Source organism: Mytilus galloprovincialis, chromosome 3 (assembly GCF_965363235.1).
Source record: "Mytilus galloprovincialis chromosome 3, xbMytGall1.hap1.1, whole genome shotgun sequence".
NCBI classification, from domain to species: domain Eukaryota; kingdom Metazoa; phylum Mollusca; class Bivalvia; order Mytilida; family Mytilidae; genus Mytilus; species Mytilus galloprovincialis.
Genome location: NC_134840.1, coordinates 20,300,443 through 20,313,987, shown reverse-complemented (window position 1 = coordinate 20,313,987; position 13,545 = coordinate 20,300,443). Strand labels below are relative to the sequence as shown.

At 31.6% G+C, this 13,545-nt stretch overlaps 1 protein-coding gene across 2 annotated transcripts in view; it reads right to left on the bottom strand.

Annotated features, from left to right (window-relative positions):
• Positions 1-3,801: 3,801 nt before the first annotated feature.
• LOC143067379 (uncharacterized) overlaps positions 3,802-13,545 on the bottom strand; it is a 39,376-nt gene continuing 29,632 nt past the window's right edge. For both annotated transcript variants that reach the window (XM_076240602.1, XM_076240604.1), the window contains exons 3-4: positions 5,724-5,810; positions 3,802-4,599 (exon numbers count right to left, since the gene is read on the bottom strand). In XM_076240602.1, the coding sequence (XP_076096717.1) occupies positions 3,971-4,599; positions 5,724-5,810 (716 nt within the window). In that variant the 3' untranslated portion in view covers positions 3,802-3,970. The remainder of the gene's footprint in view (positions 4,600-5,723; positions 5,811-13,545) is intronic.

The window sequence follows — 13,545 nt, the reverse complement described above, 5'->3', positions numbered from 1 at the left end:
AAGTAAAATCACACAAATACCGAACTCTGAGGAAAATTCATAACGGAAAGTCCCTTATTAAGTGACTAAATCAAAAGCTCAAACACATAAATACTCTTGTTTATGAAGTCCGTACAGTGGGAAAAGAGGTTACAATTACCGAAAAGATCGTCATATTCATAAGTCATAAACGAATAAGCAATAGATTCTATATGAATTCTGCTTCGTGTGGTAACAAAAACTAGTCAGTCAGTATGGGTGCACAATTAGTACCAACATTAATATCTGTTGAAATATAAATTCAACAAACACAATAAATATAGCGTAATTAAACATACTATAAATTTTCAAGGATTTCCTCCTTAGTAAGTTAGAGGTTATGGTTTTATAAGTGAACTGTGAATACTTGAAACATTTAAAGAACTTTACATTAGTTGCAATTCCTCACACACAAACAAAAACGATTTTGTTTGGGTTTATCTGTCTTATGAAACAACGATATATATTTTTCATAGAGGTAGACCACCAACATTTTTGTGTTAAACTTTGTAGATAAGTGTAGCATGAGTGTTCGTAAACCTGTAGCGTAAACAACGATATATATTTCTCATAGAGGTAGACCACCAACATTTTTGTGTTAAACTTTGTAGATAAGTGTAGCATGAGTGTTCGTGAACCTGTAGCGTATATTTAATTACTTCAGTTTGAATCAACAATCTCGCATCCGAAATTTATACGTCGAAAAGGGTACACAGGTCTATTTTTCACGTTTTGTTTACTTTTTATGTTTCCAGTTTAGAGGTTTTACGGCTTGAGTCTGTCGCTTATCATTCAGTTTTGCTTGAAGTTAACTTTTTGTTGACAAAAAAAAAATCGAAAACTATAATAAGGTTTATTGTATTGATATGGAACTTCTTTGTGTTCAATCAGAAGATTGTACCACAAATGGGTTCCGAATAATGGCGCAATTGATACTTTTGGAAAACAAAATTTGGCGCAAATGATACCCCTGAAAGGTTCATTCAACTTATTCCAACATTTTGAAATTTAAGTATAAAATTATATGAAAAAATGTTGGCATAGGTTGAATAATTTGTAACGGATTAAACATTATAACAACATAAATTAATCAGGAGCTAATCAATTTACAACAAGTTTAAACTAAGTTTTTAATACCATTTTTGTTATTGCATGTAACAGTAAAAATGTAGGTATAACTGTATTTGTTGAGGTGGCTTTTTCATTAGGAATTAATATAAAATTAATATATTAAAAAAATGGAAAATAAGTGTTAATATGAAATATAAACCAGTGTTAATCTAATAAATTATACAAAATCTTCAATAAAAACATTTAATTTTATTAACCGGATTTTTGTGACAAAAATGTCGGTTATTGATTTGGGGATGTACGACGGGCGGTAGGGTGGGCGGGCGGCAACCATATGGTGTCCATGCATTTACTCATGAACCGCTCAAACAAAGTTTTTAAATTTTTAATATGTTGTTATTGACAACAAAATGGAGGTCAAGTTCAATAATGACGATTTTTACTTTTATCGTTCAGGAGTTATGATTCTTGAAAGACTGAAAAATGGCATTTCCAGTCCTGTCCGTGCATTTACTCATGAACCGTTCAACTTAAGCTGTTCAAATTTAAGTATGTTATTACTGGTGACAAAATTGAGGTCAAGTTCAATAATTACGATTTTGACTTTATCGTTCAAGAGTTATGGTCCTTGTGATATTGAAAGATGCCAGGACACAAATAAATGTATCCGGTTTGATGTCCCTCTGACAGCCTCTTGTTTCAAATAGATTCCTTCAAGTACATAGAAATACTGACTGTCATGACTATACTGTACATAGTACTATTTTACAATGGTTCTGTATTTTTGATAAATTTACTTGTTTCCCCATAAATACTAACTTGTGTAAAATATCTATTGTGAACGTTCATTATTGAATCCTACAATATTGACAAAGGTTGACTGGACCCAAGAACCAGGTGGGTAAAGTTTCGGCAATTTTTTGATTGAGGTCAAAGGTTGGGATGAGATGACCCTAACATCCCCCAATCTTTAATTTATAAAAGTTTCCCTACGGCAAATCTTTTGTCCACACTCGGTACAAATGATAAACAATTGCCTAAGGTTGTTACATAGTAACAACACACATTTGCACACATTTTATTCTTTTTTTTTTAATTTTCAAATAGTAATATTTTAATGCTTAAAAAGACTGACTGTATTTTACCTTTTATTAATTAGTAATTGTTAAAGCAACGCCTATTGTATTTTGTTTGTAGGCATAGATTGAATATATATTAATCCAATGTTGGCATAGGTTGAAGACACCCCCCTGAAAAACAGTAATTGGCGCAAAAGGACTGCTGCAAATTGAACAAGGGAACGCAATTTCATCTTATTGAAAAGGGTTTTGTGTTCAGTTAATATTATTTTTAAAAGAATCGAATAGTCAACTACGATATGAGAAACCCCAAAGTATAATCAATAAATTGTTATAAATAACGGTGTTTATTTCCATGACTATTCTCGATATGAAAAATGTATAAATTCTGGAGATGCAGAATATAAATGACAAATACAATTGGTAGGTGCTACGTTTGTTCTGTGTATAAGCAATAAAATTCAACACATTGCAAAATAAATCATTGACAATTTCCAGCAATAACAACTGTTTTTACGATTTAATATTTTGCTGCCCTTTCATTTTTGGAAAAAGACTTATTTATTATTCCTCAATTGAAATGTTGATTCTATCTAGATCATTGTGTTTAAAGGGCACTAGCTGTCAAATTCATGTTCACCGATTTTAATCAAATTCTTATATTTTATTTATAACAATGTAAAACATTTATCCAAACTATTAAAAATCTAAAATAAATAATAAAAAGGGTACGAGCATGAACATATGTAGCTTTGATTCGTTTGTATTTTAGTCCAGATGCCATCTAATTAATTATCGAGTTGACCTCTAAAGTCATATGATGACTATATAAGCGATGTAAACATAAATATAGATATAAATAGATTAAGCAAACTCGTGCTGTTGGCTTATTTTAGGTCTATTTTATTTCATATTATAGATGTGAAATAAATGTTTATCATCGTTTTTACCTGTATAAGAATGAATTCTTTGTGAATCTAATCAGTCAATCAAATGATTTATCTTTGTTTCACTTTCAATGTTGACATTCTTTTCCTTTAAATAACCTTACACATACAATTCACGTGTTTTCCATCTCAAGCTAAGGGGTTAAATTGAAGTTCACATGAATACGGATTCAATGAGGTCGAATTGTTCACTTGCAAATGAAAAATTCATAATCAATGTTTGTAGCTAATTTTGACAAAATTGAACCATACTGGCTGCTAAAAGCAAATTTTTATTTCACTATTTGCATTTCATTATTGATTGAGCAAAAAAAAAAAGATATTAGATTTTATATGCATCTCGTATCTAGTGCCCCTTTAAAAGAAAATTGTAAAGTTATGTTCAACTATATAAATCTAAAACCCGTATGCATTGCTCGACAACACATAGCCATTTTACCAGAAAAATTAGACAATTGTTTTTAAATATCATTTATTGACGAGTGACATGGAACAGATTTTAATTCAAAAAGATGAAAATTGAGCAGCACTATATTCATTCTGATAAATGTATTTCTGGCCTTGTTTTCATTTTTACAACGAATTAACAGTCTCTATTGAACTCAGGTAAAGGTTTATGCAAATCACAACCTAAATACATTTATTATTCCCGTTATTTATTCAGGATTTTGCACTCGACGAATAAATTGTCATTCTAATGTTTTATTAACAGAAAAAAAAATGTATTGAACACAAACAAAATAAAAGAACAAAATCAAATATGTCATTAGTTACTAAACGCATTCATTGATAGAATTGTTTACCTCAACACTTAAAATGCTTAATCCTTCTATACAGATTTGTTGCGAGACATATCTATAAAATTTTCCCAAACAGAGTTCCCATACAAATAAATACAACACACAGGAAAACCTCTTCTTTAAAACAGAGTTCTCGTAAGAGTTTATTATTTTGTTTAGCGTGGATAAACAACACCAGCAATGGTATCATAACATGAAGCAAATCCGGAAACATTAAAGCTATGTTTCGGACATTTTGAAAATCTGTTCCTTTTCCTCTTATTACATGTGCAATGAACTGATCCGTTCCAGCAATGCAAATATGCATCGTATTTATACTGACAATAGCCAAAATCTTCCAGGATACAATCGGATTATTGTTATCACATAAGTTTAGAACCAAACACGTTGCTACAATTTCCGTGATTGTAAATAACATATGATGACTGTAGTAGTCATAAAAGTCCTCATTGTAATAGCTGAAATATGACCACCAAGAGTAATAATGAGGATATACATTCGCAAGAAACAATACAAACATAGATTTTCGCAAAGACTTGTTAGATATGACTCCAACTACGTACTTTAAACTCTCATATGCCATAAGAATAAATAACACAGTAAATATCCATATTCGATAAGTTTGCCATGTAACATTGAAATATACGTGTTTATAACCAGATTTGCCTGGACTCTCGTAAATACCTACAAATAAAAAAAATAGTTCTGTTATTTTACATTGATTAAGAATAAACAATAAAAAGCATGTACATGTATAAGAAAGTTGTTGTTGGTTGAGTATTTTTAGTGAAAAGTAAAATCACAAAAAATATCAACTCCGAAGAAAATTCAAAACAGAAAGTCTCTAATCAAATGGCAAAATTAAAAAAAGCTCATACACATCAAACAAATGGATAACCTCAGTTTTAGTTTGAAACCCGGATTTGTTTTCTCTCAATCGATTTATGACTTTTGAACAGCGGTATACTACTGTTGGCTTTATTTAACAACTGTCAAATCTTGGCTTGGTACAGGAATTTTCTTATGTGAAATGCTACATATATTGGGTCATAAATTCGAAACTTATTTTGCAAGCAACACGATCTGCACTAAGCTTAGTATAATATTTTATAACATGATAATATGCTGACGTCAAGTTTCATTTGTTATATTGGTTTTATAAGATATTTATGTTGAGAAACGGACAATGAAGTCTCAATAACTCGGATAAGTGAAATTATACTGGGAATAAGCCTTCAAAATGTTTAATCAGGAACATATCGGTTGGCGCATCACTAAAAAATGAACCAATTAAGGATTTTGAAACTTTTGTTGGTAAATCAAATAATTTCTTACACAATTTCGGTTTAATGTGTGAATGATGCAATTATTACTTAATGTTATACATTATTTGATTAACAGCCTCTGCTATCCGAAGATAAGAAATTAGAACTACCAGTGGTAGTCTCTTAGGTGTTTTGTAATTTCACTGTTAGTGTTTAATAAGGCGTTATCTTAGACATTGGACTAAATGATAATTATTGTTTGATAACGTTTTCAGATGCGATTTAACGCCCAACGAATGAACTTGATGATATTGACTGGCTATGCAGCCTTCGCACAGTCGGCTGAACTTCATTTGGGTATTATCTTTTTATATCCGAGATATTATAATGTACATCTAATTGGTGGCCTTCTGTTGTTTTCTGTCCTTTGGTCGGGTTGCTTGTCTTTGGCACATTCCCGATTTCCATTCTCAATTTTATCTATTTTCCCACAATCATATACATGTAAAATATAAATAGAACAAGACTTACTAACTTTCTTACCTCTAAAAACTGTATCAAAACAAGTATTTTTACAAGATCTTCTATCTATCTTAGGCTTTCCTGGAAATATAAGCCGATGTAATACGCCTGCAACAAAGAAAGAAAAACACTTCCCTTTACGAATTGTCTTGTGTTTCAAAAATATGAGTGCCTGTATTAATTTGATGTAACAAGAGTGCACACACTGAAATGTCTCGCCTTCTTTACTAATCATTGATATTATGTTGATAGTCCTAAGTATAAAGCGTTATTACAACTGTCACATAAACTTAACATTATACAAGATAGTTAAACAAAGACCAATGAACCATGAAAATGAGGTCAAGGTCAGATGAACCATGCCAGTCAGACATGTACAGCTAACAATGCTTCCATACAACAAATATATATTTGACCTATTACTTATAGTTTAAGAAAAATAGACCAAAACACAAAAACTTAAAGGGAAAATTCACGATTTTTTACTTATGGTTTAAATATGTTCATTATGACATAATATATATATTCACAAAGTTTTATCGCTATATGTGCAGTAATAAAGGAGAAATTCAATAATTAATGAAAAAATATCAACTACTTCCTGTAGGTCGTGACGTTTTCTCCTGATTTTTGCATGCCGGGATTTAAAATACAATCATTAAAAGTCTTGGTTTTTAATCATATTTTAACGTAATCGTAAGCGCGCCGATGACTTATGCTTTATCTAATAACCATCCGATAATAAGAAGATAAAACGCACAGACGTTCAATTGTACTCATTCGTGAGATAAATTATCTATGTTAAACGTATATATTCGAATTATTTTTGTAGACAACACAAAAAGTTATAAATTTATTTTTAATAAATGCATTTTCGGACTGATAAGGTGAACAAATTAAAGTACAATAATCTGTAAAGACAATATGTTGGTGTACTATTATTGACCTTTTACTATCTCTGCTATGGCTAGGTTTATACGATGTGTGTATTCACGGTTCTGTGGCAATACTCGTAGATGGCTTGTTGAAAGGTAAATTGTTATTTGCACTTCGGTATTTAACCACGCCTCTAGGGCACACCTTGCCAGGTGTGACTGTCTATTCGGATCAGTGGTAGCATTTAATACACACATTAAAAATACATATTCAAGTTGGTGACAAATAAAAATTGGTCGCCGTGGAATTATTTAATTATAAATTTGGTGCTATTATTTATTTGAATTCAAATAAGTTAATTTACTAAGAAATACACAATTTTCGGTTAAAGACGGGAAACTTAATTCATATGTCAGAATGAAATGATATACAAGTCTTGTCCTTGATTTATGTCTCATAAAAAAGGGGGACTTAGAAATTAGAAATAGCTTTACTAAATCATTTTTATTTGTCTTTATTAGGCGAAAAAATGTACGAGAACACTTACATTTAGACTTTTGAAAGCCATGTATTAATTAATACAAGTACACACCCGTGATATCGCGGGTCCGTGACTGAATTAAAGTATATAACTATGCCTTAGCCTTATTTTAGTAATTGGTATTGTCATCTGATAAAGTCATGTCGATTATAAGATACACAGTTTTCTCTGCTTTCAAATCTTTCTGTTTGAACCCGTCGACTTGGAACTTATCAATTATTGGTAATATTAATTATTTGGAAAACAAAAGGTCCTGGCTATCCAGGAATTGAGTATTTTTTTAATCAACAGCACTGTCCTATATTAGTTATCTTAGAAAGTCTTGCTGATTGCTGAATAAAACTACAATAGGGAACAATTTGACAATGATTGAATTTAGTAGTGTCAGCCCTTTGATTATCACCCGTGTATATAGCAAAATCCTAAATACACCGTTTGGTGGTGCGCCTGTCAAATGCGGAATTTAGTAGTGTCAGCCCTTTGATTATGACCCGTGTATATAGCAAAATCCTAAATACACCGTTTGGTGGTGCGCCTGTCAAATGCGGAATGTACAGATAAGGTATTAGCTAACAGGTGAATATACTATTGGTATCGGTATCGGATTCGACCCGGAACTTGTTAATTATTGGCAATATTAATTATGTGGAAAACAAAAGGGTCTGGAGTGGTGTAATTTTTAATCTATACCATTGTCCTATATTAGTTATATATAGAGTTGAATTCTTTGATTTGTCGTTTTTACCCGATGACGGCTGACAAATTGGACCTCGTAATTTTAGTATTATAGATATGAAACTATCTGAAGATAACTCTACCGAAGCGGAATATAATATGTACGAATAAAAAAAAAATATTTTTGTAATGGAATCGAAAAATTACGAATAGATATTTTTTTGAAGTGTGATAAACGTCAACCAAATTTATTCATAATGGGGAACGTCCTTATTAAAATCTGAGACAACTATAATAATCGTCGTCTCCCAACGTATATATATACTTAAATAACTATTTGATCAACGATGTTTAAAATTAAAAGACAACGAATTTAATGTTATCTTTCCCTATTTTTGAATGTTATTATAAGTCTGTTCAACTTGCAAGAATACCCCTAAAGCGGACAAATATCCGACAAGCAGTTTATTCTTTAAATTGCTGTCATTGAATATCAAGAAAGAAAATAAATCCCGAAATTGATACTCAATAGTTTTCCTAGAAAATATTCACATTCCTTGGGGATTATTAGTGTACGTCCAGTTGCATATATTTTACATGAATGTTGGAACAATTGTGATGATGACGAATTTCGTCCTTTATTCGAGAACAATTTAATTGATATATAAATCTGTGAGTTTACTATGTTCTTAACTTCGATGAACCAAAGCAAGTTATAAATTGACCTGTATTTAAATCAAATTGTTTCTTTTTTTTCTTCTTCTTCTTTTGGTATACAATAGTCTATCGAATTCGTTGATTACATACTGTTGGCATACATGGACTAGTCTATTTACAAAACTTTTACCACAATTTACACAAAATGTATGTTTCTTTCTTATGTTCAATGTATACATATTTTAAATTGCGCTAGTGACCATAGTTCCGTAACTTTCTACCAGGCGTATGTATACACGAATCGTCGACAAGTGCGCACATTTTTTTAGATCAATAATTCTGGTATGTTCCAATCTGTCCTAAACTATTGACAACGAGTATATATTACATTTTCCCAAATTAACCCTTGGAAAAATATGTAAATAGATTTGTATTTCTTCAATTTTTTTTTTTTTGTATTATTTTTTTTTTTATAAATAATATTCTTTACACCAGAAATGTTATTTATAAACAAGCGTATGAGTTCAGTAATGACTAGTATATTATATCACTTTCGGACACGCAAGACAAAAATGTATATTATACATGCACCTGATAGTTCAAAATGGAAAGTTATAAGTAACGGTCGTGTACACTGATCAATACCTACAGAAGTGAAACGATGCATGAACTTGCAAGCCCGCCGGACAGGAAATCGATTGAATACCTGGACGTGTCACCTTACACCCCTTCCAATACCTTTGGGAGTAATACCTTTAGCCATGCTGGTGATCAGATAAGGGAAGATCCGAATTTATTTAAATAAAGTTTATTACTTGAAAGAATTATGAACGAATTTGATTTTCGAAAACAATTTCCACGGAACACTTATTTATCATTTTATGATTTGAACTTTGACTTTTTAACTAATTACAATATTATCAGTTTAAAAATAACAGACTATATGGTTATTTAAAAATATACATTTGTAAGACCATTTTCCGTATCAAGTTAGTCAGTCAGATAAAACAACCGTACGATTGACAAGATATCGACACGCAATTACGACTACATCGTTTACTGTAGTTTTGTTCCTTTGTGGTTTATTGACATATCGGGATTTTTCATCGGAGAAGGTGACAAGATGGCGGAGAGTAGAGAACTGATACTCAAAATTTAAAATCGATGGTGATCTCTTATTTAGCGGAATAAAACTTTAATATCTATAAATTTGAGCATTTTTATACAGAATGGACATAATATCAATTTATGATTTTTTGGCGAAGTTTCCCTTTAACACTGTCCAATGAACCGTGCAATTGAGGTCATGGTCAAATAAAACCTGCGGGACTGACATATAGATCATAAAATATTTCCATACACCAAATATAGTTGACCTTTGGCATATATTATTAGATAAAAAGATCAAAACTTCAAAACTTAACTTTGACCACTGAACCATGAAAATGAGGTCAAGGTCAGATGACATCTGCTCGCTAGACATGTACACCTTACAATCATTCCATACAACAAATATAGTAAACCTATTGCATAAAGTATGAGAAAAACAGACCAAACACACAAAAACTTAACTATAACCACTGAACCATGAAAATGAGGTCAAGGTCAGATGACACCTGCCAGTTGGACATGTACACCTTCCAGTCCTTCCATACAACAAATATACTAGCCCTATTGCTTATAGTATCTGAGATATGGACTTGACCACCAAAACTTAACCTTGTTCACTGATCCATGAAATGAGGTCGAGGTCAAGTGAAAACTGTCTGACGGGCATGAGGACCTTGCAAGGTACGCACATACTAAATATAGTTATCCTATTACTTATAAGAGAGAATTCAACATTACAAAAATATTGAACTTTTTTTCAAGTGGTCACTGAACCATGAAAATGAGGTCAAGGACAATGGACATGTGACTGACGGAAACTTCGTAACATGAGGCATCTATATACAAAGTATGAAGCATCCAGGTCTTTCACCTTCTAAAATATAAACCTTTTAACAAGTTAGCTAACACCGCCGCTGCCGGATCACTATCCCTAAGTTGAGCCTTTTGCAACAAAAGTTGCAGGCTCGACAATAAAACCTTCACGACTGACATATAGATCATAAAATATTTCCATACACCAAATATAGTTGACCTATGACATATAGTATTAGATAAAAAGACCAAAACTCAAAAACTTAACTTTGACCACTGAACCATGAAAATGAGGTCAAGGTCAGATGACATCTGCCTGTTAGACATGTACACCTTACAATCATTCCATACAACAAATATAGTAAACCTATTGCATAAAGTATGAGAAAAACAGACCAAAACACAAAAATTTATTTATAACCACTGAACCATGAAAATGAGGTCAAGGTCAGATGACATCTGCCCGCTAGACATGTACACCTTACAATCATTCCATACAACAAATATAGTAAACCTATTGCATAAAGTATGTGAAAAACAGACCAAAACACAAAAACTTAACTATAACCACTGAACCATGAAAATGAGGTCAAGGTCAGATGACACCTGCCAGTTGGACATGTACACCTTACAGTCCTTCCATACACCGAATGTACTAGACCTATTGCTTATAGTATCTGAGATATGGACTTGACCACCAAAACTTAACCTTGTTCACTGATCCATGAAATGAGGTCGAGGTCAAGTGAAAACTGTCTGACGGGCATGAGGACCTTGCAAGGTACGCACATACTAAATATAGTTATCCTATTACTTACAGTAAGAGAGAATTTAACATTACAAAAAATCTGAACTTTTTTTTCAAGTGGTCACTGAACCATGAAAATCAGGTCAAGGACAACGGACATGTGACTGACGGAAACTTCGTAACATGAGGCATCTATATACAAAATATGAAGCATCCAGGTCTTCCACCTTCTAAAATATATAGCTTTTAAGAAGTGAGCTAACACCGCCGCCGCCGCCGGATCACTATCCCTATGTCGAGCTTTCTGCAACAAAAGTTGCAGGCTCGACAATAAAAACAGAGAAAAATGTAAAATTGTAAAAATACCAAATTACCTTTTATAAAATAATACATGTGAATACCAGAAGCGATTGGTCAAATCAAAACATAAAAGTAAACGATATTCAGTTTAAACGATCATTTTGGTCTTATACTGTGGTAAAAGATCCCCTTAGAATTCCGAAACAAAAAAGGTTTATATAAGAATTAGTTGTGATGATTGTCAATGAGAGAACTCTCCATCAAAGACCAAATGACGTATGAATTATCAACTATAGGTCACCGTGCAGCCTTCAACAATGAGCAAAATCCATACCGTATAGTAAGCTATAACAGCCCCGAAATGAAAAAATGAAAATGAGGTCAAGATAAGATCAATCTGTCAATACGGCATTTAGACCTTTCACCCATTCCATACACCAAATATAGTTGATCTGTTGCTTCTAGTATCTGAGAAACGGACTTGACCTCGTTAACTTTAACCTTGATCACTGATCTATGAAATAAGGTCGAGATCAGGTGAATCCTGACTGATAAACATGTAGACTCTGTAAGGAACTCATAAAATGAAAGCTAGTTCAAATTCGATAGCAACTAATATCATATCATTGTTAAATGCCCTAAGCTTGTCTATAATTTCTTACATCCACTTTATTTGAACTTTGGTGGCTAGTTTAAATAACAGGTAAAAATGAAACAAGAAAAAATGGTAATATAAAACATTGTAATTCATCTTTTATCTTTATCTATTATAGTTATTTTTCAGATAACAGGCAAACATGATTGGGTCAGGTGAGCATATCAAAACAAGATAATGAAAAAAGAGCTTCTTTTCACCATCAATATTTTAAAGTACACTTCTATATTTTAAAGTACACTTCTTCAAATTTTTAGATAAGACTTTTTGTAATATATAATTACAGAAAATGAAATAGTATCAATATTTCCTAAGCTAACATTCTTAATGTGATCAAGTGATTCAAAGTAAAGGTAATGTAATGATATAACTCAGACAGTGTAGATTTATATTTCTTTCCTTTGTAAAAATAAAGAATGTCAAAATTTCAAACAAGGAAATTGAAAAGTGTCATTTTATTGCCGACATCCATCTCCTTTTAAATTTCATTATTTCTAGTATTATGTAGTTAGTCTGCGAGACATGTTTAAAGAATTTAGAGTCTGTCATTTAATCTTGACACAAGAAAATAAATTGTAGTCAGACATAGAGGCTTAGCAAGATATTTTCGTCAGTTCTGCGTATTTTATAGTAAAAGTGAAAACCTTATTATTTTTATAACACCAAATTTATACTCGAATCATGTTCAGTAATAATCAATCATCAAAGAAGTTGATCAATTTTAAAGATAGAGAATATGTTATTGGTATGCGTATTGCTTAATATTTATAAAATTATTTACCACACAATTTCTTCAAATTTCATGTTCATGAGAATATATTTTATAATGTGACGGAGTGTTTATATCAACCCTCCACATACCTGGGATAGTGGTGCAACAGAAAAATCAGAAAAACAAACGAAAAAATCAATTGTAAATTTGACTATTAGATTGGCACGAAACAAACTAATATAAAGACAAAAACACAGAGAACCAACATAAGAGGCCTCGCAGTTACTGAAGGATAGTTTAAAGACAATTACAACTAATAAGTAAATCCTTTTCCCCAAGACTTTAGTATTAGTTTTCTACATCTGTATTCTGGATAGACAGAAAAACAAATTTCGAATATAGAAGCATGAGAGACATAAGAACTTAAAACAGTTAAAATGATACTCGGTCAACAATTGTTTCTACATGTAATAATTCATCTATCTTCAACTTGAGACAATGTGCTTGAGACACGTTTGTCTCTTTATAAATACAACTACAAATAAAAACAATTTATTGAAAGATGAAACAACAAAAATATCTAAAATTGAAATTGTCATATTCTTAATTGCTCACGAAATTTGAAAAGCAGCAATTGGTTTAAATCAAATTCAATCTACACAACTTGATGAAATGCTGTGTTACATTTTAAAATCTAACTTTAGCTGTGAAAGCATGTTTTGTACGGAATTAATTTCTCTCTGACGCTGTTGGTTA